General features: G+C 40.2%; 1 protein-coding gene across 2 annotated transcripts in view; it reads right to left on the bottom strand.

The window, feature by feature from the left end:
• The window catches only part of ANKRD35 (ankyrin repeat domain 35), a 69,885-nt gene that overhangs the window by 20,367 nt on the left and 32,615 nt on the right, over positions 1–16,903 (bottom strand). For both annotated transcript variants that reach the window (XM_075283296.1, XM_075283298.1), the window contains exon 2: positions 969–1,099. In XM_075283296.1, coding sequence (XP_075139397.1) covers positions 969–1,099 — 131 coding nt within the window. The remainder of the gene's footprint in view (positions 1–968; positions 1,100–16,903) is intronic.

Below are 16,903 nucleotides of genomic sequence, written 5' to 3' on the forward strand. Positions count from 1 at the left end.
ATACTGAGCTGTGTATCTAATCCTATCCTGTGTGATACTGTATACTGAGCTGTGTATCTAATCCTATCCTGTGTGATACTGTATACTGAGCTGTGTATCTAATCCTATCCTGTGTGATACTGTATATTGAGCTGTGTATCTAATCCTATCCTGTGTGATACTGTATACTGAGCTGTGTATCTAATCCTATCCTGTGTGATACTGTATACTGAGCTGTGTATCTAATCCTATCCTGTGTGATACTGTATACTGAGCTGTGTATCTAATCCTATCCTGTGTGATACTGTATACTGAGCTGTGTATCTAATCCTATCCTGTGTGATACTGTATACTGAGCTGTGTATCTAATCCTATCCTGTGTGATACTGTATACTGAGCTGTGTATCTAATCCTATCCTGTGTGATACTGTATACTGAGCTGTGTATCTAATCCTATCCTGTGTGATACTGTATACTGAGCTGTGTATCTAATCCTATCCTGTGTGATACTGTATAATGAGCTGTGTATCTAATCCTATCCTGTGTGATACTGTATACTGAGCTGTGTATCTAATCCTATCCTGTGTGATACTGTATACTGAGCTGTGTATCTAATCCTATCCTGTGTGATACTGTATATTGAGCTGTGTATCTAATCCTATCCTGTGTGATACTGTATACTGAGCTGTGTATCTAATCCTATCCTGTGTGATACTGTATACTGAGCTGTGTATCTAATCCTATCCTGTGTGATACTGTATACTGAGCTGTGTATCTAATCCTATCCTGTGTGATACTGTATATTGAGCTGTGTATCTAATCCTATCCTGTGTGATACTGTATACTGAGCTGTGTATCTAATCCTATCCTGTGTGATACTGTATACTGAGCTGTGTATCTAATCCTATCCTGTGTGATACTGTATACTGAGCTGTGTATCTAATCCTATCCTGTGTGATACAGATGAGGTGATGACTACATGGACTCACGCTGACTGTCCGCTGGGCCCGGTCTTGGTCGCTCTGACCTGCTTCTTGGACAGGAGGGAGGAGACCTTTTTGGCGTCGCCCTTTTCTACTGCTTCAAAAAACTTCTGGTCCTGTCGGTTCCACTTGTCGACCTGAAGAAGAAATAGAGGAGGGGTCACACGGAGGCAGAAACCTACCCTATAGATGCTGTATACAGTATACGGCCAGGAAGGCGCCTGTCCTGCAGATTACCATTGGTCAGTCCTGTGTAATGCCACAGGTGCAGAGACAGATCAGAGTGCCCATGTTTGTAGGCTCCTGCCCCCTGGCTGGTGTTGGGGGGTGCAGTATGTAATTCAGTATTATATATCGCACACTGTTGTATACATCGGTGATTACTAGCACCGTCCCCTCCCCAGGACAAGTCCAGTGTGTCACAAGGACACAGACACATGTATAGGACCCATGACCCCAGTGCGGCAGATAAGACAGGTAACGTGACCCGTGTTGTACCCGTGTGTAGGCCGGGGTGGGGGTGACCTTGTTCTCAGGGCGGCCGCTCAGATATTATCACTTACTCTAAGTCACATCAAAATCCCATTGTTCTCAGGACGGATACGGCAACTTCCTGCGAAGCTACGAGCAAATCCCAGAATAGAAAATACAGCACAAAATATTGTATGGCCAGGTATTATTATATGTATCCTACACGGCCCGACACGTGGAGCCAGAGAACGCCAAGACCATGTGCACAGTACTACTTCTGTTACTCTGTATAGATGGACACTGCACAGTACTACTTCTCCTGTCCTGTATATATGGACCCTGCACAGTACCACTTCTGTTACTCTGTATATATGGACACTGCACAGTACCACTTCTCTTGTCCTGTATATATGGACAGCGCACAGTACCACTTCTCCTGTCCTGTATATATGGACACTGCACAGTACCACTTCTGTTACTCTGTATATATGGACACTGCACAGTACCACTTCTCTAGTCCTGTATATATGGACAGTGCACAGTACCACTTCTCCTGTCCTGTATATATGCACAGTGCACAGAACCACTTCTCTAGTCCTGTATATATGGACAGTGCACAGTACCACTTCTCCTGTCCTGTATATATGCACAGTGCACAGAACCACTTCTCCTGTCCTGTATATATGGACCCTGCACAGTACCACTTCTCTAGTCCTGTATATATGGACAGTGCACAGTACCACTTCTCCTGTCCTGTATATATGCACAGTGCACAGAACCACTTCTCTAGTCCTGTATATATGGACAGTGCACAGTACCACTTCTCCTGTCCTGTATATATGCACAGTGCACAGAACCACTTCTCTAGTCCTGTATATATGGACACTGCACAGTACTACTTCTCTAGTCCTGTATATATTGACAGTGCACAGTACCACTTCTCTTGTCCTGTATATATGGACACTGCACAGTACTACTTCTCTAGTCCTGTATATATGGACACTGCACAGTACCACTTCTCCTGTCCTGTATATATGGACCCTGCACAGTACCACTTCTGTTACTCTGTATATATGGACACTGCACAGTACCACTTCTCTTGTCCTGTATATATGGACAGCGCACAGTACCACTTCTCCTGTCCTGTATATATGGACACTGCACAGTACCACTTCTGTTACTCTGTATATATGGACACTGCACAGTACCACTTCTCTAGTCCTGTATATATGGACAGTGCACAGTACCACTTCTCCTGTCCTGTATATATGGACAGTGTACAGTACCACTTCTCTAGTCCTGTATATATGGACAGTGCACAGTACCACTTCTCCTGTCCTGTATATATGCACAGTGCACAGAACCACTTCTCTAGTCCTGTATATATGGACAGTGCACAGTACCACTTCTCCTGTCCTGTATATATGCACAGTGCACAGAACCACTTCTCCTGTCCTGTATATATGGACCCTGCACAGTACCACTTCTCTAGTCCTGTATATATGGACAGTGCACAGTACCACTTCTCCTGTCCTGTATATATGCACAGTGCACAGAACCACTTCTCTAGTCCTGTATATATGGACAGTGCACAGTACCACTTCTCCTGTCCTGTATATATGCACAGTGCACAGAACCACTTCTCCTGTCCTGTATATATGGACCCTGCACAGTACCACTTCTCTAGTCCTGTATATATGGACACTGCACAGTACTACTTCTCTAGTCCTGTATATATTGACAGTGCACAGTACCACTTCTCTAGTCCTGTATATATGGACAGTGCACAGTACCACTTCTCTAGTCCTGTATATATGGACAGTGCACAGTACTACTTCTCTAGTCCTGTATATATGGACACTGCACAGTACCACTTCTCTTGTCCTGTATATATGCACAGTGCACAGAACCACTTCTCCTGTCCTGTATATATGGACCCTGCACAGTACCACTTCTCTAGTCCTGTATATATGGACACTGCACAGTACCACTTCTCTAGTCCTGTATATATGGACACTGCACAGTACCACTTCTCTAGTCCTGTATATATGCACAGTGCACAGAACCACTTCTCCTGTCCTGTATATATGGACCCTGCACAGTACCACTTCTCTAGTCCTGTATATATGGACAGTGCACAGTACCACTTCTCTAGTCCTGTATATATGGACAGTGCACAGTACCACTTCTCCTGTCCTGTATATATGGACACTGCACAGTACCACTTCTCCTGTCCTGTATATATGCACAGTGCACAGAACCACTTCTCCTGTCCTGTATATATGGACACTGCACAGTACCACTTCTCCTGTCCTGTATATATGGACACTGCACAGTACCACTTCTCCTGTCCTGTATATATGGACACTGCACAGTACCACTTCTGTTACTCTGTATATATGGACACTGCACAGTACTACTTCTCTAGTCCTGTATATATGGACAGTGCACAGTACTACTTCTCCTGTCCTGTATATATGGACCCTGCACAGTACCACTTCTCCTGTCCTGTATATATGGACACTGCACAGTACTACTTCTCTCACCCTGTATATATGGACACTGCACAGTACCACTTCTCCTGTCCTGTATATATGGACACTGCACAGTACTACTTCTCCTGTCCTGTATATATGGACACTGCACAGTACCACTTCTCCTGTCCTGTATATATGGACACTGCACAGTACCACTTCTCCTGTCCTGTATATATGGACACTGCACAGTACTACTTCTCTTGTCCTGTATATATGGACACTGCACAGTACCACTTCTCCTGTCCTGTATATATGGACACTGCACAGTACTACTTCTCTCACCCTGTATATATGGACACTGCACAGTACTACTTCTCTCACCCTGTATATATGGACACTGCACAGTACTACTTCTCTCACCCTGTATATATGGACACTGCACAGTACTACTTCTCTCACCCTGTATATATGGACACTGCACAGTACTACTTCTCTCACCCTGTATATATGGACACTGCACAGTACTACTTCTCTCACCCTGTATATATGGACACTGCACAGTACTACTTCTCTCACCCTGTATAGTGGGTGTGATACATGTCAGTGATTTCTGTCCGGGTGCACTATTTGGCAGGTTATTATACAGTAATAAGAGTCCCTAATACTGTGACCCCTGCTCTCTGTAGTATTTTCCCTTCCCCCTCCCACATATAAGCAGCTGGTGTAAGAGCCAGAGACTGAAGGATAGATAAGAGGCCATGACATCATCTCCTAGTGATATCTGCTAGCAACCAAGAAGAGATGGTAGCAAACACCTAGGAAATGATGACATCACGGATCAGAAAGATGATGACATCACACAGCAAGTAAATGATCAAACCACATAGTAGGGGGGATGATGACATCACACAGCTAGGAAATTATCATATATAGCAGAGACAAAATGACGTCACACAGCAGATACAAGATGACATCATACAGCATATACAAGATGACATCACACAGCAGAGACAAAATGACATCGCACAGCAGATACAAGATGACATCACACAGCAGGGACAAGATGACATCACACAGCAGGGACAAGATGACATCACACAGCAGGGACAAGATGACATCACACATTAGGGACAAGATGACATCACACATTAGGGACAAGATGACATCACACAGCAGAGACAAAATGACGTCACACATTAGGGACAAGATGACATCACACATTAGGGACAAGATGACATCGCACAGCAGATACAAGATGACATCACATAACAGGGACAAGATGACATCACACAGCAGGGACAAGATGACATCACACAGCAGGGACAAGATGACATCACACAACAGAGACAAAATGACATCGCACAGCAGGGACAAGATGACATCACACAGCAGGGACAAGATGACATCACACAACAGGGACAAGATGACATCACACAACAGGGACAAGATGACATCACACATTAGGGACAAGATGACATCACACATTAGGGACAAGATGACATCACACAGCAGAGACAAAATGACGTCACACAGCATATACAAGATGACATCACACAGCAGAGACAAAATGACATCGCACAGCAGATACAAGATGACATCACACAACAGGGACAAGATGACATCACACAGCAAGACAAGATGACATCACACAGCATATACAAGATGACATCACACAGCAGATACAAGATGACATCACACAGCAGGGACAAGATGACATCACACAACAGGGACAAGATGACATCACACATTAGGGACAAGATGACATCACACAGCAAGACAAGATGACATCACACAGCATATACAAGATGACATCACACAGCAGATACAAGATGACATCACACAGCATATACAAGATGACATCACACAGCAGGGACAAGATGACATCACACATTAGGGACAAGATGACATCACACAGCAAGACAAGATGACATCACACAGCAGGGACAAGATGACATCACACAGCAGAGACAAGATGACATCACACAGCAGGGACAAGATGACATCACACAGCATATACAAGATGACATCACACAGCATATACAAGATGACATCACACAGCAGGGACAAGATGACATCACACAGCAGGGACAAGATGACATCACACAGCAGGGACAAGATGACATCACACAGCATATACAAGATGACATCACATAACAGGGACAAGATGACATCACACAGCAGATACAAGATGACATCACACAGCAGATACAAGATGACATCACACAGCAGAGACAAGATGACATCACACAGCAGGGAGATGACGGCATTACTAGTATTGCTTAGTAGTCACAGTGACAAGGTGCTAGCTAGGATTAGGGTGACATCACTCATCACACACAAGCTTTCCTCAGTTCAACCTTGAGAACATATGAATCACATTTAAAGGACAACTCCATGTATTAAGGATGGCGATCACCTTGGTCCAATGAACAGAGAAACATGAAAACGTCTAAAAAAGAGCTGCAGAGAATGTGCTGATGTCATCAGAAAGTGCACAAAGCGAAGACGGGGCAAATCCATAAAAACTGCCCCCAAAGAAACGCTGTTTCCTGCCCAAAGCGACCAATCACAGCGCAGTTTCCATTTTGAGAGGAAATAGTGTTTGTTTTCCAACCCATGTTAGATAAAAAAGCTGGAATCTGATTGGCTGCTGTGGTCACACTGTGGCTCCGCCTCCTCCTGTGTTTGTGATATGATCCACACAGTCATGTGTGACAATCCTCAAATAATCCCCCATTATCCCTAATATGGAGGAGGAACCTCACACACCTCACCCTCCTCTGCCCCAGGCCTCATGTCTGACACTACACCCAGAATGGCGGCATCCCGTCCTGCAACTCCAGTCATAGTCTCACTACTACTACTATACATCCAGAGCCCAGACCTGAACCCAATTATTAGCATAGTAGTATATACATTATACCATCCCGTATCTAATCCTATCCTGTGTGATACTGTATACTGAGCTGTGTATCTAATCCTATCCTGTGTGATACTGTATACTGAGCGGTGTATCTAATCCTATCCTGTGTGATACTGTATACTGAGCTGTGTATCTAATCCTATCCTGTGTGATACTGTATACTGAGCTGTGTATCTAATCCTATCCTGTGTGATACTGTATACTGAGCTGTGTATCTAATCCTATCCTGTGTGATACTGTATACTGAGCTGTGTATCTAATCCTATCCTGTGTGATACTGTATACTGAGCTGTGTATCTAATCCTATCCTGTGTGATACTGTATACTGAGCTGTGTATCTAATCCTATCCTGTGTGATACTGTATACTGAGCTGTGTATCTAATCCTATCCTGTATGATACCGTATACTGAGCTGTGTATCTAATCCTATCCTGTGTGATACTGTATACTGAGCTGTGTATCTAATCCTATCCTGTGTGATACTGTATACTGAGCTGTGTATCTAATCCTATCCTGTGTGATACTGTATACTGAGCTGTGTATCTAATCCTATCTTGTGTGATACTGTATACTGAGCTGTGTATCTAATCTTATCCTGTGTGACACTGTATACTGAGCTGTGTATCTAATCCTATCCTGTGTGATACTGTATACTGAGCTGTGTATCTAATCCTATCCTGTGTGATACTGTACACTGAGCTGTGTATCTAATCCTATCCTGTGTGATACTGTATACTGAGCTGTGTATCTAATCCCATCCTGTGTGATACTGTATACTGAGCTGTGTATCTAATCCTATCCTGTGTGATACTGTATACTGAGCTGTGTATCTAATCCTATCCTGTGTGATACTGTATACTGAGCTGTGTATCTAATCCTATCCTGTGTGATACTGTATACTGAGCTGTGTATCTAATCCTATCCTGTGCGATACTGTATACTGAGCTGTGTATCTAATCCTATCCTGTGTGATACTGTATACTGAGCTGTGTATCTAATCCCATCCTGTGTGATACTGTATACTGAGCTGTGTATCTAATCCTATCCTGTGTGATACTGTATACTGAGCTGTGTATCTAATCCTATCCTGTGTGATACTGTATACTGAGCTGTGTATCTAATCCTATCCTGTGTGATACTGTATACTGAGCTGTGTATCTAATCCTACCATGTGTGATACTGTATACTGAGCGGTGTATCTAATCCCATCCTGTGTGATACTGTATACTGAGCGGTGTATCTAATCCCATCCTGTGTGATACTGTATACTGAGCTGTGTATCTAATCCTATCCTGTGTGATACTGTATACTGAGCTGTGTATCTAATCCTACCATGTGTGATACTGTATACTGAGCTGTATCTAAACCCATCCTGTGTGATACTGTATACTGAGCTGTGTATCTAATCCTATCCTGTGTGATACTGTATACTGAGCTGTGTATCTAATCCTATCCTGTGTGATACTGTATACTGAGCTGTGTATCTAATCCTATCCTGTGTGATACTGTATACTGAGCTGTGTATCTAATCCCATCCTGTGTGATACTGTATACTGAGCTGTGTATCTAATCCTATCCTGTGTGATACTGTATACTGAGCTGTGTATCTAATCCTATCCTGTGTGATACTGTATACTGAGCTGTGTATCTAATCCTATCCTGTGTGATACTGTATACTGAGCTGTGTATCTAATCCTATCCTGTGTGATACTGTATACTGAGCTGTGTATCTAATCCTATCCTGTGTGATACTGTATACTGAGCTGTGTATCTAATCCCATCCTGTGTGATACTGTATACTGAGCTGTGTATCTAATCCTATCCTGTGTGATACTGTATACTGAGCTGTGTATCTAATCCTATCCTGTGTGATACTGTATACTGAGCTGTGTATCTAATCCTATCCTGTGTGATACTGTATACTGAGCTGTGTATCTAATCCTACCATGTGTGATACTGTATACTGAGCGGTGTATCTAATCCCATCCTGTGTGATACTGTATACTGAGCGGTGTATCTAATCCCATCCTGTGTGATACTGTATACTGAGCTGTGTATCTAATCCTATCCTGTGTGATACTGTATACTGAGCTGTGTATCTAATCCTACCATGTGTGATACTGTATACTGAGCTGTATCTAAACCCATCCTGTGTGATACTGTATACTGAGCTGTGTATCTAATCCTATACTGTGTGACACTGTATACTGAGCTGTGTATCTAATCCTATCCTGTGTGATACTGTATACTGAGCTGTGTATCTAATCCTATCCTGTGTGATACTGTATACTGAGCTGTGTATCTAATCCTATCCTGTGTGATACTGTATACTGAGCTGTGTATCTAATCCTATCCTGTGTGATACTGTATACTGAGCTGTGTATCTAATCCTATCCTGTGTGACACTGTATACTGAGCTGTGTATCTCATCCTATCCTGTGTGATACTGTATACTGAGCTGTGTATCTAATCCTATCCTGTGTGATACTGTATACTGAGCTGTGTATCTAATCCTACCATGTGTGATACTGTATACTGAGCGGTGTATCTAATCCCATCCTGTGTGATACTGTATACTGAGCGGTGTATCTAATCCCATCCTGTGTGATACTGTATACTGAGCTGTGTATCTAATCCTATCCTGTGTGATACTGTATACTGAGCTGTGTATCTAATCCTACCATGTGTGATACTGTATACTGAGCTGTATCTAAACCCATCCTGTGTGATACTGTATACTGAGCTGTGTATCTAATCCTATACTGTGTGACACTGTATACTGAGCTGTGTATCTAATCCTATCCTGTGTGATACTGTATACTGAGCTGTGTATCTAATCCTATCCTGTGTGATACTGTATACTGAGCTGTGTATCTAATCCTATCCTGTGTGATACTGTATACTGAGCTGTGTATCTAATCCTATCCTGTGTGATACTGTATACTGAGCTGTGTATCTAATCCTATCCTGTGTGACACTGTATACTGAGCTGTGTATCTAATCCTATCCTGTGTGATACTGTATACTGGGCTGTGTATCTAATCCCATCCTGTGTGATACTGTATACTGAGCTGTGTATCTAATCCTATCCTGTGTGATACTGTATACTGAGCTGTGTATCTAATCCTATCCTGTGTGATACTGTATACTGAGCTGTGTACCTAATCCTACCATGTGATACATCTCGGTGTACCTGACATTACGACATTCCTCTGTGTATTTTGCTTTGTGGTCAGCCAGTATTTACCAGTTATTGATTGGTTTTGTGGTTTTGTCGGGTACAAGGTCAGAGGTCGGCTCTGTCAATAGCCGCCATGTGCTGAGGATTATAATGCACGCACGTTATTGACAGACGGATCTGATTGGTCGCTATGGGCAGCGTCACCTGACATGTGTATCATCCATAATGCTGGCAGCTATATAATGACTTATTGCTTTTCACTAATGTCTGATGTAAGCAGACAGTAAATATCATATATCTTCGTGACTGGAAGCACTCCGGATATTTATCTATGGACTAGCACACCTGAGCTTGCTCCTATGTAGAGAGGCTGTCAGTCTCTTCTATGTGTAGGACTCCTCACAAACTAAAGAATGACATCATCATATCTCTCTATGTTCTTAGGCTCCTCCCCTTATTCTTCTGTATGTCCCCTCTATGTATACTGTGCTGCTGAAGATATAACTTCTGCTGTAGGGAAAGGAGCAGGACTGCCATAATATAATAGATAATTCCATAAAATAATCGTCTCCCCATCTACAAAATTCCCCTGACTCATAGTGCCTACTGCTGCTATCTACCCTGTTTCCCCGAAAATAAGACACCCCCCCTTCACCTTCTGGATCACATACAACCGGCAGTAAAGCCGGCACTCCGCTAATTGTTCCCCGCTTTGTTTGCCGATTGTTCCTCGCTCCAGCCGCTGCATAAAACATCCCCCGAAAATAAGAAAGGTCATATATTTCGTTAGCTAATTAATTATAAGAACATGTCTTATTTTCGAGGAAACAGGGTATGTGTTGTATGCAGGACTTCCAGTGTATCCTATGGAATGGATCTTCACAATGCTCTGTCCTGACTCACACTGTCTGCATGATCTATGCAGAACCTCCAGTGTATCATATAAGATGGATCTTCACATTGCTCTCCCCTGACTCTGTCTGGGTGATGTTAGCAGAACTTCCAGTGTATCCAATCAGATGTAGCTTAATTCTGTTTTATCTTAACTCACAATGTGTCTGTGCGATTTGGGGGCATAGTCTTCAGTGGATCCTATGAGATGGAGCTACACACTGCTCTCCCCCTGACTCTGTTTGCGCGATGTGTGCAGAACCTCCAGTGTATCCAATCAGATGTAGCTTTATTCTGTTTTATCTTAACTCACAATATGTCTGTACTATTTGGGGACATAATCTTCAGTAGATCCTGTGAGATGGAGCTACACACTGCTCTCCCCTGACTCTGTCTGTGCTATGTGTGCAGAACCACCAGTGTATCCAATCAGATGTAGCTTAATTCTGTTTTATCCTAACTCACAATGTGTCTTTCCTATTTGAGGACATAATCTTCAGTAGATCCTATGAGATGGAGCTACACACTGCTCTCCCCTGACTCTGTCTGCGTGATGTGTGCAGAACCTCCAGTGTATCCAATCAGATGTAGCTTAATTCTGTTATATCTTAACTCACAATGTGTCTGTACTATTTGGGGACATAACCTTCAGTAGATCCTATGAGATGGAGCTACACATTGCTCTCCCCTGACTCTGTCTGCGTGATGTGTGCAGAACCTCCAGTGTATCCAATCAGATGTAGCTTAATTCTGTTTTATCCTAACTCACAATGTTCCTGTACAATTTGGGGGCATAGTCTTTAGTGGATCCTTTGCGATGGAGTTACACACTGCTCTCCCCTGATCTAGACTGTGTACTATCTGAGAATGCTAAGTTCAAACCTCCACTGTATCCTAGAAGATACGACCTGTCACTGCTCTCTCCTGGCATACACTATCTATACTACTTGTGTGTGCAGATTCTCCAGTGTATCCGTGAAGATGTACCTTCACGCTGCTCATCCCTAACTCAAACAGTCACACTGTCGGCAACATTTGTGTAATCTGTGTGTGCAGAACCTCCTGTTTATAATATGAGATGAAGCTTCACTCTGCTTTTCCCTGACTAACACTGTCTGCACTATCTGTGAGTGCTGTGTGCAGAACCTTCATGTGTAACCTATGAGATGCAGTTGAGAGCTGGCAGCAACAAAAAAAAAAACTCATTGCAAGCAGGAGAATAAACCTTACTGAAAGAATTAAGAGGAGGTCGTAGGAATAATAGATCTGTCATCAGCAACTTCTTGACAGTTTCCAGGTAGCAACATAAAGTTCTGTTAAAGCAGCAACAATGTAATACAACTACATAATATTGCCAATGCTAATGTAAGGTAGAGTGTAACTATCTGTAGCCAATTAGTTTCTGCTCCAAGAATGGGCCCCTTAAAGGGATATACACTGGTGTCTGCATACTGATATAGCTATGGCCTGGGAAGGTGCGCAAGCCTAACATGATGACAATGCACAATGGCCTGAGGTCCAGAGCAGAGAAAATCCGGATATAATTACCGCTCTCAGCTCTTCTTGCCACAAATGACGGTTCTGGCATAAAATAGAATACAACTAAAAAATTCTTTAATTCCATGAGATTAAAGCAGAAACAGCGCCGTATGGAATGTGTCAGAAACCGAGAGCCGGAGCCAAGTGCAGATTGGATTCAGATCTACAGGTTGGATCCAGATGTGGGAATCGAGCCCAGGCGTCCGGGAACACAGACCACAATATAGTAAGAATGTAAGAACACCCACCCAAACCGCGAGTCCGCCAGAGATCAGACCTGACTAGCGGATCACTAAGGAGAGTAGTCTCCAGTGAACGTAAATCCTCCAGTCAACATCTTCTATGTGGGAGAGAGGAGTAGAGCACAATGTGGTACCACAAATCACACGATGTGGCAGGTAGGGTGGCCTGTATTGCCTTCGTCACCTGCTAAATCTCCCGGCCTCACACCTTCATGACACCAATCACAGACTATAATCCTACAGTAACATGTCAGGACTGATCCAGAATCCATCGCTCTGCCAGTCCCAGCTCTGAGAGCGCAGTCTCCTCTATATCACCTGTAAGTGGCTCTTGGCACCAGAAATTTCTAAATGCAGCCTCTAATTACAGACAAGTCACTGAAGTAACAGAGCAAGATGACATGAAGTGTACAGGCGTGTGAGCGAGGGAATAGTGTATACACAGAGAGGACAAAGCTGGAAGGTGATCACAGGAGACCGATGATCTACTATACAGAAGAGGACAAGCCAGTCATTACTGACCATAAGGGCCCCTTCACACGGCGTAAGCGCGCCGCTCACTTAGACAAGTATACACGTGTCCGAGCCCGGCGCTTCAAAACAGAACCCATTGATTTAAAAAGGAAGCGCGTACAAGCCGATATACGCGCGCTTCTCATTTAATTCAATCGGCTCTGTTTTGAAGCACCGCGCTCGGACACGTGTATACGTGTCTAAATGAGCAGCGTGCTTAAGCTGTGTGAAGGGGCCCTAATACTGCCCCTATATACAAGAATATAACTACTATAATACTACTCCTATGTACAAGAATATAACTACTATAATACTACTCCTATGTACAAGAATATAACTACTATAATACTACTCCTATGTACAAGAATATAACTACTATAGTACTGCTCCTATGTACAAGAATATAACTACTATAATACTGCTCCTATGTACAAGAATATAACTACGATAATACTACCTCCTATGTACAAGAATATAACTACTATAATACTACCTCCTATGTACAAGAATATAACTACTATAATACTACCTCCTATGTACAAGAATATAACTACTATAATACTACTCCTATGTACAAGGATATAACTACTATAATACTACCTCCTATGTACAAGAATATAACTACTATAATACTGCTCCTATGTACAAGAATATAACTACTATAATACTACTCCTATGTACAAGAATATAACTACTATAATACTACTCCTATGTACAAGAATATAACTACTATAATACTGCTCCTATGTACAAGAATATAACTACTATAATACTACTCCTATGTACAAGAATATAACTACTATAATACTACTCCTATGTACAAGAATATAACTACTATAATACTACTCCTATGTACAAGAATATAACTATAATACTGCCTCCTATGTACAAGAATATAACTACTATAATACTGCTCCTATGTACAAGAGTATAACTACTATAATACTGCTCCTATGTACAAGAATATAACTACTATAATACTACTCCTATGTACAAGAATATAACTACTATAATACTACTCCTATGTACAAGAATATAACTACTATAATACTACTCCTATATACAAGAATATAACTACTATAATACTACTCCTATGTACAAGAATATAACTACTATAATACTACTCCTATGTACAAGTATATAACTACTATAATACTGCTCCTATGTACAAGAATATAACTACTATAATACTGCTCCTATGTAAAAGAATATAACTACTATAATACTACCTCCGATGTACAAGAAAATAACTACTATAATACTGCTCCTATGTACAAGAATATAACTGCTATAATACTACCTCCTATGTGCAAGAAAATAACTACTATAACACTGCTCCTATGTACAAGAATATAACTACTATAATACTGCCTCCTATGTACAAGAATATAACTACTATAATACTGCTCCTATGTACAAGAATATAACTACTATAATACTACCTCCTATGTACAAGAATATAACTACTATAATACTACTCCTATGTACAATAATATAACTACTATAATACCACCTCCTATGTACAATAATATAACTACTATAATACTATCTCCTATGTACAAGAATATAACTACTATAATACTACCTCCTATGTGCAAGAAAATAACTACTATAACACTGCTCCTATGTACAAGAATATAACTACTATAATACTGCCTCCTATGTACAAGAATATAACTACTATAATACTACCTCCTATGTACAAGAATATAACTACTATAATACTACTCCTATGTACAATAATATAACTACTATAATACCACCTCCTATGTACAATAATATAACTACTAGAATACTACTCCTATGTACAAGAATATAACTACTAGAATACTACTTCTATGTACAAGAATATAAATACTATAATACTGCCTCCTATGTACAAGAATATAACTGCTATAATACTACTCCTAAGTACAAGAATATAACTACTATAATACTGCTCCTATGTACAAGAATATAACTACTATAATACTGCCTCTTATGTACAAGAATATAACTGCTATAATACTACTCCTAAGTACAAGAATATAACTACTATAATACTGCTCCTATGTACAAGAATATAACTACTATAATACTACTCCTATGTACAAGAATATAACTACTATAATACTACCTCCTATGTACAAGAATATAACTACTATAATACTGCTCCTATGTACAAGAATATAACTACTATAATACTACTCCTATGTACAAGAATATAACTACTAGAATACTACTTCTATGTACAAGGATATAACTACTATAATACTGCCTCCTATGTACAAGAGTATAACTACTATAATACTGCTCCTATGTACAAGAATATAACTACTATAATACTGCTCTTATGTACAAGAATATAACTACTATAATACTACCTCCTATGTACAAGAATATAACTACTATAATACTACCTCCTATGTACAAGAATATAACTACTAGAATACTACTCCTATGTACAAGAATATAACTACTAGAATACTACTTCTATGTACAAGAATATAACTACTATAATACTGCCTCCTATGTACAAGAGTATAACTACTATAATACTACCTCCTATGTACAAGAATATAACTACTATAATACTGCCTACTATATACAAGAATATAACTACTATAATACTACTCCTATGTACAAGTATATAACTACTATAATACTGCTCCTATGTACAAGAATATAACTACAATAATACTGCTCATATGTACAAGAATATAACTACTATAATACTACCTCCTATGTACAAGAATATAACTACTATAATACTGCCCCTATGTACAAAAATATAACTACTATAATACTGCTCCTATGTACAAGAATATAACTACTATAATACTACCTCCTATGTACAGGAATATAACTACTATAATACTACTCCTATGTACAAGAATATAACTACTATAATACTGCTCCTATGTACACGAATATAACTACTATAATACTACTCCTATGTACAAGAATATAACTACTATAATACTACTCCTATGTACAAGAATATAACTACTATAATACTACTCCTATGTACAAGAATATAACTATTATAATACTACTCCTATGTACAAGAATATAACTACTATAATACTACTCCTATGTACAAGAATATAACTACTACAATACTACCTCCTATGTACAAGAATATAACTACTATAATACTACCTCCTTTGTACAAGAATATAACTATTATAATACTACTCCTATGTACAAGAATATAACTACTATAATACTACCTCCTATGTACAAGAATATAACTACTATAATACCACTCCTATGTACAAGAAAATAACTACTATAATACTACTCCTATGTACAAGAATATAACTACTATAATACTACTCCTATGTACAAGAATATAACTACTATAATACCACTCCTATGTACAAGAATATAACTACTATAATACTGCTCCTATGTAAAAGAATATAACTACTATAATACTGTCTCCTATGTACAATAATATAACTACTATAATACTGTCTCCTATGTACAAGAATATAACTACTATAATACTACTCCTATGTACAAGAATATAACTACTATAATACTGCTCCTATGTACAAGAATATCACTACTATAATACTGCTCCTATGTACAAGAATATCACTACTATAATACTGCTCCTATGTACAAGAACATCACTACTATAATACTGCCCCCTATGTACAAAAATATAACTACTATAATACTACCTCCTATGTACAAGAATATAACTATTATAATAC

This window comes from Leptodactylus fuscus, chromosome 7 (assembly GCF_031893055.1).
Source record: "Leptodactylus fuscus isolate aLepFus1 chromosome 7, aLepFus1.hap2, whole genome shotgun sequence".
In the NCBI taxonomy this organism is placed as follows: Eukaryota; Metazoa; Chordata; class Amphibia; order Anura; family Leptodactylidae; genus Leptodactylus; species Leptodactylus fuscus.